The sequence below is a fragment of the Trichosurus vulpecula genome, chromosome 3 (genome assembly GCF_011100635.1).
Source record: "Trichosurus vulpecula isolate mTriVul1 chromosome 3, mTriVul1.pri, whole genome shotgun sequence".
Taxonomy (NCBI): domain Eukaryota; kingdom Metazoa; phylum Chordata; class Mammalia; order Diprotodontia; family Phalangeridae; genus Trichosurus; species Trichosurus vulpecula.
The window spans coordinates 95,219,283-95,229,819 of NC_050575.1; the positions used below are offsets into that span (position 1 = coordinate 95,219,283).

Consider the following 10,537-nt stretch of genomic DNA (forward strand, 5'->3'; position numbering starts at 1 on the left):
ACACTTGAGGACCTAGAGGGCCACATGTGGCCTTCAGGCTGCAGGTTCCCCACTCCTGGCTTAAACTGTTTCCTCTCCTGGCCCTGGAAAAGTGACTGGAGGAAGGGTTAATGAGGATTGGTGACTAGGTGGCTCGGTGAATAGAATGTTAGACTTGGAGTCAGGAAGACGCAAGTTCCCAGGCACTTACTTAGCTGTGAGGCTCTGGATAATGATACTCTCTCTCTCTCTCTCTCTCTCTCCCGCTCTCTCTCTCGCTCTCTCTCTCTCTCTCCCTCTCTCTCTCCCTCTCTCCCCCTCTCTCTTTCTCTGTCTCTCTTTCTCTCTCTGTCTCTGTCTGTCTGTCTGTCTGTCTCTGTCTATGTCTCTCTCTCTCTGTCTCTGTCTCTCTCTTTTTCTCTGGATTATAGTGAGGATCAGAGGAGATGGTGCATACGGTGCTTTTTCAAACCTTATATGGCTATATAAATGCTAGTTATCATTATTATTATCATTATGATTATGAGCATTGAGAACAGGCAAAGAGAAACTTCACTTTGGGGAGCCAATATCCTGAGGCATAATAATAACAGACATTTGTACAGCACTTTAATGTTTGCAAAGTGCTTTACAAACATTATCTCAATCGTCACTACAACCCTGGGAGGTGGGTGCTATTATTATCCCTACTTTACAGGTGAAGACACTGAAAGTCAGAGAAGTCAAATGACTTATCCACAGTCACACAGCTAGGAATAGTCAAAGGCAGCAGGATTCCAATCCATCACTTCCTTGCTCCAACATGTTATTCATTGGGCAACAAGGGGGAAAGATCCCCTATCTTTGAATTGGGGACTCTGAGTTTTAGTCCTGGGTCCAAATGGAATCATAAAATTATAGAGTTTAGAGCTGGAAGGGTCCCTAATACCATCTAGTCCAACCTGGATTTGCACTGGATCTGACTCCAGAGCCAAGTGTTCTTTCCACTGTTCTGTGCTATGAAATGGTGATGGAGAAATGTATTAATTTTCTTGCAGTTCTAAGACTCAATGGTTCTATGACCATTGTCATGTGAGGAATTCACTCACAAGGTAGTAAGTTGCCTGTTGCAGGAGATGCTTAAGCAGAGAGGCTGGATAGCTATCTGTCAAGGAGATTCTTGCACTGGGGGAGGCTGATTTAACACTGGATTTAACACTAGATTTAAGACTGGAAAGGACCTTGGGTAGTTAGCCCCAGAGGTCCTTCCAAGCTCTCAGATTCTCTGATTCCTCCAGAGCCAACCCCATACTCAATCTCTCTTCGATGGATCTGGGCTTTGAATCTCTTTCCTCCCATAACGAAGATGATGTTGCCAGGTGAGCAGCCCCTCCTCTTGTCCTTCTTGCCTAAACAGATCACTTTATGCCTGACCCAATCCTCCTGAGGGACTCTTAAGTGATCTATACAGCCAATCTTCCCTGTAAAGGTCTGGGCTTAAGGAGATATCAACCCTGGGAGATCCCTGGGGTCCTGTTCATTGGGGAGAATCCCTTCACACCAGGCTGAGGGTCTTGCTCTGCCTCCCCTTGAGCTCAGCCTTCTCTTCCAGCATCAACTCCCTGGATGAGAACAAGGTGGATATGGATGACACGGACGTTGGGAAGAAGCACAAGGTGAGAAAGGGAGGGAGGTGAGAACATTCCTAGTCCTTGGAATTCCATGTAGCTGTGGTCTTCTAGGAGCTCAGGGAGGAAAATCACAAAACTTTTCTTCACTGAGGACTGGCCCAGTGACTAATTCTTCAGGGGTCCATCCGGCACTTCTACAGGCAGTCATTAAAACTATTGTGGTCAAAACCTTCTTCACCATCATCACCCTTAATGATCACCATCACCATCGTTATTCAGTTCAATTCAACAAGCATTTATTAGATGCCTACTATGAGAAAGACCCTGCGCTTACCCCTGGGGAAATAGAGAGGAATGATTCACAATCCTCCCTGTGATCCAGGAAAGGGTTAAGCCCCCATCCACAAATGACAGCTGTACAAGATCGTGTCTCAGTTTTCGCATCTGTCAAGTGAAGGTTTGAACTAAAGGTCCCTTCCAACTTTGACATTCTGGTTTATATGCTCCAATATAATTGTCCCCAGAATTGATATTCTGTGTTCTTTCGAAAGACCCTTCCAGCTGTGACAATCTATTCTAAGGTTCTCCTACTTTGATCATTTACTTTCTAAGGACTCTTCAAGTTCTCAACCTTCTGTGAGCCTGTTACAGGTCCAACTTCTCAGGCCTCCAAGATAACACCACAATTCTTCTTGTATTCTCAACTACCCCATGCTTGTCAACAAAAAGATCAGTGTGTAGTCAGCTCATCCTCTACACCTCTGTTTTTCCACCTGGCCCAGATGCAGACAAACCCTTTTCCTGCCATCACCCTTAATAACTCACATTTATGTAGAACTTCAGTATTTGTAAAGAACTTGTCCCACAGAACTCCTAAGAGGTATAGTTGGAATAAACTAAAAATCCCCACTCCCATTTTACAAATGGAGAGATGGATTGGAAACTAGATCTTTTAACTTTAAGTCCTTTAGAGTAGCTGAGACAAGAGTGGTATTTTCAAAGAGAACTTTGACTAAGAAACAAAGGAAGGGAAAAAATTTCAAAGATGTTTCTGCAGCCCAAGTTTCTGCTCCCAGGTGGGCTTGGCCTGGGCAATGGGCTTTCCAGCTGAAATTCTCAGGCTTAATAGCCTGCATTTGAAATCCAAGGACCTGAGGTAAAATTCTGACTCTGCTGCTTAGCCCAGCTGTGTGGCTTGTGCCAAGTCACCAGTCCTCTCTGGGCCTTAGTTTCCTACTCTATAAAATAAAAGAGGAGCTTTCTTCGGGTCTCCTTCTGTTCTAGATTTTATGATTCCCATGGAAACTCTAGTCCCAGGTCAGGGCTCTTTCCATTGCATTTCACCAGACTCCCTAGCATCTCCCCATGGACCTTTTTCTCAGGCCCAGAGCTCCTCCTCCAGGGAACTGGACTGGGTTGGGCTGGGGAGGTGACCCCTCAGGATCTCTGTGGTATTGGAGGTGGAGAATCCCTTGAGCAAGTCTCTTACCTGTTCTTGGCCTCAGTTTATTTCTCTGTTGAATGATGGTTTTGGGTTGGGTGGTCTCTAAAGTTCCTTCCAGCTCTGACAATCTGTGTTCAGGATGGGGAGGGTTGCAGCTGGGGAGAAGCCAAGGGAATTCTGTGCAGGGTTTTAGCCTTTGGGCTCCTCATGGGGCCTTCAAATGTTCCACTGTTTATCAGGAAATGGAAAAGTCTCAGTCAGGAAAGAATCCAACAGTAGTCTGGGGAGAAAGAGAGAGAGAAGGGGGAGGGAGGATGAAGGGGAGAGGGACCGAGAGAGGGAGGGAAGGAGAAAGAGAGAGAGAGAGAGAGAGAGAGAGAGAGAGAGAGAGAGAGAGAGAGAGAGAGAATAGAAGGGGGGTCATGCTATGTCTGTGCATGTGTGAGGACATATTTGTATTCCATGGTGTATTGCATGTGTAGCAACTGTGTGTTGTGTGTGATAATGTGGGTGTATGTGGTGATGCCTATAGGATGAGTATGATGTCTGATGGATGTGTGATGGTTTTTGTTGGGCTGGGGGGAGGGGGAGAGAGAGAGAGAGAGAGAGAGAGAGAGAGAGAGAGAGAGAGAGAGAGAGCACATATGCAAGTAAGGTGTCTTTCCTAGAAGGCCAGGGGCCCTGAGACATTGAAAAGCTCCAGGAGAGGGACTGAACCACTATGATGTTGCTCCCAAGCAGGGTGGCAGTACCTCAGGTCATCCCAACCACTTCAAGGGTAGTCCTGAAATTTTCAGATGAAAAAACCATGGACACATACAAGTTTCATTTTAAGAATATTTTTATTCTCAAAACAGAGAATTGACAAAACAGAAGATTTTACTTTTCAGAAGAGCTCATCACAGTCTTCCTTTAAGTAGCAAGCTCCACTTGTACATTTAAAATGGAATTTGAGTTACAAACACTTGATTCACATAAGTAAATACTGTATTTTTTGCTTAGAACAAGGTGCACCTGTACATATTCTTCCCCATCCCTTCCTGTCTTTACTTCCTGCCTACAGTGCCCCATTTGGGTCTGCTGAAATCTTCCTCTACTTATCCTCCAAGGCATAGCTTAAATGCTTCCTCCTTCAGTAAGCCTTCCTTGATAGCCTGACCTACCTCTGACCTTATGTTTACGCTTCTTTATATACTTATTCCTTCCTACCCTGTAACAAAGCTACTTGTACTCCATGACACATCCCTTCTACTAGACTGTGAGCTCTCTAAGGGAAGGCATCACTCTCTTCTTTATTATCTTCATTATTCTTCATCCTCCTCACCCCCATCTCCTCTTGGCTCCTACTTAGCATAGAACATAGGGTCTTGTGCATGATCTGATGCAAGAATCATTTGCTGATTGAGTTCCTGAATGAGCACCCTGGGCTAGGGGTAGGAGTTTCAGACCAGAAATGATGGTGGGAAAAGCCATTCTCACAAGCCTTGGTCCTTGGGGGTGCACCAGGGTGTGTAGCAACTCACAGGTGCTCATTTCTTGGTTTCCAGGGGGTCCCCTATCCCTTTCCATGTGCACCATTCCCAGTCATCACCGGAATCTTCAGATCTGTCCTTTCTGGTCCTAAAGCACTGCCTAAGCAGGGGACTAGGTTTTGTGGGTCTGAATGTCCTCCTCCCCGCCCCCTCCAGTCCTGCTACACCATGGAGATTCCAGCCTATCCCCTCAGTGGGCAGGTCAGGGGAGTGGGTACCTTTCCTCACTCTTCATTGAAAATTGGCTTCTACCTCCCTAGGAGAAACCAGAGTTGACAGACTCTGAGCTGCTGACCATGGTGCTGAAGGACGGAAAGGACAAAAATCAAAAGGACAAGCCGGTGCTGAAATTGGGTGAAGTCAACATGGGTCTGGATACCACCGACCTCTGATCCTGACTACACTACATGCCACTCTCCCACCCTACTCCTGAGGTCACCCCTCTCTCACTCGTCCTTCTTCCAGAACACATATCATGAGCCCTGACCTGTTGATGACCTACATGACAATCTGTGAGTCCTGACCCGGCTGCTTTTGGGATGAGACTCAGCTCTTCCCTGCTATGTCTCTCATTCATCTCACCTGCATGTGCCTCAGGCTTGGTGGCTGACCTCAGCCTGTGTCTATAATAAATTAATTCTCTTGTATTGTCTTCCTTCCTCTTCCCCTCAACCTCCACCCCCAATTCAATCAATCAGGCCTCAGGTTTGGGGAAATGTTTTATTACCAATGTACAGGTTGACAAATTATACCCCAAAACAATGGGCAGGGGGAGCTGGGGTAGGACAGTTGTCAGGCACTGGAATGAGGAGTTACAGTTTGGTCACTACAGATGGTAGGGCAAACTCACACCACACTCAGGAGACAGGAGATGACAAGCAGGGGAAAGGAAAGAAGCTAGGAGAACCCAGGGCAGGGAGTGGTTTTATGGGGGGGGTGCAGTGGGAGGGCTTTAAAGGGATAGCTGCCTTTGCTCAGAGCTTAGGGCTTTTATCTGTAATCTCCCTTAGCCTGTCAGGGTCTGCATCCTGACCTGTTTATTCCCTGACTAATTTGTTACCTTACTCTGACCCCTGACCAGTCTCATTCCCTGATCCATGAACCCTCTCCTGTCTGTAAACCCCAACCTGTTTGTAGCTCTAGAGGGTCTAAAAGCTCATAATTCATCTATGACCCTTTATAAGCTTGTAGCATACTTAACATACTCCTTTCACTGTCTGTGACCTCTGACTTGTGACCCCTTATCCAGTTTATAACCCCTGGCATCTGTCTGCAAACCTCTGACTATCTATGAGCTCTGATGTGGTCCGTGAGCCTCCTCCTCAGTTGCTTTGGGCTCAGCAACCAGGAGGTAATCAAACTGTCTTAATAGCAGTTCCCTTTAGATGTCCTAGGCATTTAGAAATGTTTTAATTGGGAAAATGAGGGGAAGTCTTGGGGAGTTTCCCTGCCTCTCTAACCAGGAGGAAATGGAGGTTAGAAGAAACATCTGGTGCCCTCCAGCCCAATTTTTGTACATAGACTAAGAAGAGGTAAGGGGTCATTTTGGACCCTACCTGCCCCTTCAGGGGTCCTGCCATCAGCTTCTACATCCCATTCCCTGAATAAGCCAGACATGGCCTGGCTGCTGAATGATTCAGAAATGGGGACACATTGGCCATTTGAGAAATACTGGTAACTTTGAGGCAGTGCACTTGGGGCTTGCACACTTAGAGCCTCATTCACTTGAGACCTTACATGCTCACTTGAGGTCTTGCCTCAGGGGTCCACGTGCATACAGACCTTGCTACCAAATTGTCCACATTTCTCATGCATTGCCCTATCTAGGGCCCTGTGGGAGAGGCAGTGTGGTACTGGGCTTGGGATCAGGAGAAACCTGAATTCAAATCCTGCCTTAGACAATTCCTAGCTGTGAGACTGAGAGCAAGTTACTTGGCTCTCTGAGCTTGTTCCCTCATGTATAAAATGGAGATGATAATACTTGTGGTCCCTCCTAGCTCATGGGGCCATTGTGAGGGCCAAGGGCGATAACAGATGGAAAATACTTTGCCAACTTTAGAGCAGGAGAGTATGAATGTCATCTATTATCAGGATTTTGTGGTCCCAGGGGAGCAACCACAGCTTCTCCTCTCCCCTCCCTACCTCAGGGGCTCAGTCAAGGAGGTTTGGGGAGGGGGCAACCTGGGTATCCAGAGGACTGACTGGATCCAAGGCCACCTCCAAGGCATGGAGTTGGGGTGAGATGGGGAGGGCTATTTGGACTTTAGGATCAGAGACACACCAGGTACAGGTGCTGGGGCTTGTGCCTTCAAAAGGGCAGTGGGGCCCAGGCTGGGGGGTGGGGTTGAGCAGGTTCCCGGTGGCCCTGGGCTATGTTGAGTTCCTTGATGAACCCATTCCTCCAGGACTGAGGGAGGCAAAAGGGAGAGACCCAGGCACAGTGGGCAGGGATGACTATAGGCTGGCCAGAGGACCTAGCCTGGGTGCTTTGGGATCAATCTGCCTCTGACCCCCAGTGTGGTTCTGTGAAAGTGAGTGATTCACTCTTCAGAGGCTTCAGTAGGAGGTGAGAATCTGGAAGGAGGATATGGGAGGTGAGATGTTGCCTGAGAAACCACAAGACACTGGTGTAGATTTATAAAAAGGAGTGGGGAGGACCCAGGGTCAGGGTAGGGTGAAGGGTGGCTCACTCAGCTGTGGGACCGGCCCGGGAGCAGCACCGGGGCCTCCGCATACTCTGCAACAGGGCCCTGAACAAGCTGGGGGGGCGTTTGGCTTCCCCAGGCCGGGGGCCACCTCTGAGAGAGCCGGCCCGAGTGCTAGGTGGCTGGGGACCAGATGGTCCCCCTTGCCGCCCATGCTCCTCAATCTGCTTTTCCAGATGCTTCTGAATGGCCATGCCTAGCACCTCTACCTCCATGGAGGCCCCATACACCTCCCATGTCATGCCCTTCTCATCCCAGCTGACCTCCCGTACAGGCTCAGGGGCTTCCTCAGCTGCTCGCACCTGTACTTCTGGATATGAGGCCTGGGGTGATGTGGTCACTGGGGTCATGGGGCCAGTGGCTACTGAGCGGGTCTCCACACTCATGGACACCTGCATCTCCACATCCTTCTTGGATAGCAGTAGGCCAGGACTCCGGGAAGCTGGAGCATTCTGAGCAGTGGGTTGGAAGCTGAAGGTTGTGGGGCCTGAGCCATCCTGGGGAGTCATGGGGCTCACTGCCACAGATACGCAGACAGAACGTGTGTCTGCCTGGGTGCCAGCATCCTGTTGTGGAGCGCTCACATCCCAGGATGGTACCTTGGTGAAATTATCCCTAGTCCTGACTGCCCTGACTGGAGTTGGGCTTGTTCCTTTCTGTGGGGTTCCAGGCAGCTCCTGGATCCCCTCTGGGATTAGTGAGATTTCCTCTGCTCCCACCCTGGCAGGGTCAGCTGGGTTTATCTTCTGTAGGGCTGATTGTGGAGAGTGCCCTGATGACCCTACTTGCCTTGGGGACGGAGACGTAGTTTTTTGAGATTCCTCTGTGGTTGCTTGGGTCCCAGGGACCTGCACTGAGGGGGTTTCAGGTCCAGTGGCGAGGAGAACTGTTGCTGCCTTATGGCTGAAGTCAGGCTGGGTGTCCTGGGGTGCTCCACAAATAGCAATTTCTTTGTTCACTTTCTGAGAGTCAGTGGAAGGCATTGTCACTGGTTTAGGGCAGGCTGAGCTCTGACTTGAGTTTTCTGGGAGACATTCTTTTGAAGCTGGAGACTTCTTAGAGGACACAGGGTCTGCTTTTCCCAAAGACATAGCATCCAGTTCCTCCATGGACATGGGATTTACCTTCCCCAAAGGTTTGGGATCCACCTTCTTCAAGGTCAGGGGATCCAACTTCTCTAAAGACACAGAGTCTCCCTTCCTTGAGGATGTGAGTTCTGCCTTCTCCAAGGGTATAGGATCAACCTTTTCCAAGGGTCTAGAATCTGTTTTCCCTGAGGATACTGGATCTATCTTCCCCAAGGACATTGGTTCTACCTTGTCCAAGGGAACACGATCCACTTTTCCTAAGGAGACAGAATCTGTCTTCCCCAAGGACGTGGGCTCCACCTTGTCCAAGGAAACATGATCCAACTTCCCCAAGGGGATGGAATCTGTATTCCCTAAAGACATGGGATCTTCCTTTCTCAAGGACATGGGATCTGTCTTCCCCAAAGGGATGGGATCTATCTTTCCTGAAAGCAAAGGCTCTATCTTTCCCGAGGAAATAGGTTTTGCTTTCTCTGAGGAAATAGGATCTACCTTGCCTGAGGAGATAGGATCCACATTTCTCAAGGGCACAGAATCCACTTTTTCTGGAGAAATGGAAGCTGCCTTTCCCAAAGATGCTAGATCAACTTTTCCTAAGGATGTGAGATCCACCTCCACAGAGTACATGGGATCTGCCTTCTCCAAAGGGGCAGGATCAACTTTCCCCAGGGATGTGGATTCTGCCTTCCCTAAGGACACAGGGTGTACTTTCCCTGCAGACATGGGATCTGCCTTTCCTGAGGCAATGACATCTTCCTTCCCCAAGGGCCCAGTGTCCACTTTTCCCAGGGACATGGAATTTGCCTTCCCTGAGGCCACGGAATCTACTTTCCCTGAAGACAAAGAATCTGTCTTTCCTGAGGCAATGACAACTTCCTTCCCCAAGGACAGAGAATCCACTTTCCCTAAGAACGTGGGATCTGGCTTCCCAGAAGGTATAGAGTTTGCCTTCTCTGAGAATGAAGGATCTGTTTTCCCTAAGGAAATGGGATCCATCCTTCCCATGGACACAGGATTTGCTTTCCCCTGAGTCAAGAGATCCATTTTCCCTGAGGATACAGGATCTGCCTTCTCTAATGACACAGGACCATCCTTCCTCAGTGACACAGGGTCTGATCTTTCTGAGGACAAGGGATCCTTCATTCCCATGGAGGTGGAATCATTTTTTTCTGAGGACATAGGATCCATGTTCTCCAAGATCACAGAATTTATTTTCCCCAAGGGTGTAGGATCCTTTTTCTCACAGGACACAGGATCTGGATTCCCTGTGGCTGAAGCTAGCAGCAGGCCTGAAGTCTCTATTGTAGCCTCTTCTTGGGGGGACTTTTCTGGTAGCCCCAAAGTGTCCTCTTTCCCTGACTCCTCCTTTTCCCTGGTGGCCCAAGTTGGAGAGGGGCTGGAGCACTTGGAATCAGAGGAGCAAACCAGGGAACTCCCACTAGGACCCAGTTCTTTTGGACTCGGTGGTAATTGTTTCTCTGATCCAGATGCCAATTCTGCAGGCCCAGAGGGGTGGCTAGGTACCAGACTCACCTCTGAGGCTTCCTTCTTGGGCTGACCTTGGGGCTTAGAGCTGGCTGTTTCACTAGGGAGGCCCAGCTCACTCACACAGCAGTTCCTCATGGCCAGGTCCTCTGTTTGGCAGCTTCTAACCTGATCACAAAGAGAGGCAGACTGAGCTACCTGTGGCAGGCAGGGCCCGGGTTCTTGATGCAATAACTGCAGGCTGGCTGGCTCTTTAGTGCTGCCCATCTTCCCATAAGCTCTTGGCCATAGTCTATTCAACGGCTGTCCAATGGTTCTGAAACAGAAGGCAGAGGAGGCTATTCAGACTTAGAACCCTGAGCAGTGAAAGAATCATCCAAATCCTACCTTTTCCTTCAAGGCTTCCCATCCTCCAGCCCACACACATTTATTCCTTTTCTGACCTTCCACCTAGCTCAATCCCATACCACTTAATTTTTGACTATGACTATAATTAATTAATTATATATATAATTATAATATATCTGATATATAATATAATACATAAAATATATAATATATATCTGATATATAACATATATATTATATATACACATATATATATATACATATATAATTTTGACTTTGACTGTAAAGTAATGGTGGGGCAGCTAGGTGGCACAGTTGATTGAGCACTGGGCTTAGAATCAGAAAG

General features: G+C 48.3%; 2 protein-coding genes across 2 annotated transcripts in view; one reads left to right on the forward strand and one right to left on the reverse strand.

Moving 5' to 3' along the window:
- Positions 1-5,217, forward strand: part of CDHR2 (cadherin related family member 2) — a 64,192-nt gene extending 58,975 nt beyond the window's left edge. Inside the window, exons 30-32 of the mRNA XM_036751318.1 lie at positions 1,257-1,337; positions 1,571-1,634; positions 4,826-5,217. Of these exons, the coding sequence (XP_036607213.1) occupies positions 1,257-1,337; positions 1,571-1,634; positions 4,826-4,957 (277 nt within the window). The 3' untranslated portion in view covers positions 4,958-5,217. The remainder of the gene's footprint in view (positions 1-1,256; positions 1,338-1,570; positions 1,635-4,825) is intronic.
- A 1,541-nt stretch (positions 5,218-6,758) lies between these two features.
- On the reverse strand, positions 6,759-10,110 carry GPRIN1 (G protein regulated inducer of neurite outgrowth 1). The gene is given in 2 exon segments (XM_036751320.1): positions 6,759-7,335; positions 7,338-10,110. Coding segments are annotated over 2 exon segments (2,853 nt in total). The 3' UTR covers positions 6,759-7,255.
- Between the last annotated feature and the right edge of the window lie 427 nt (positions 10,111-10,537).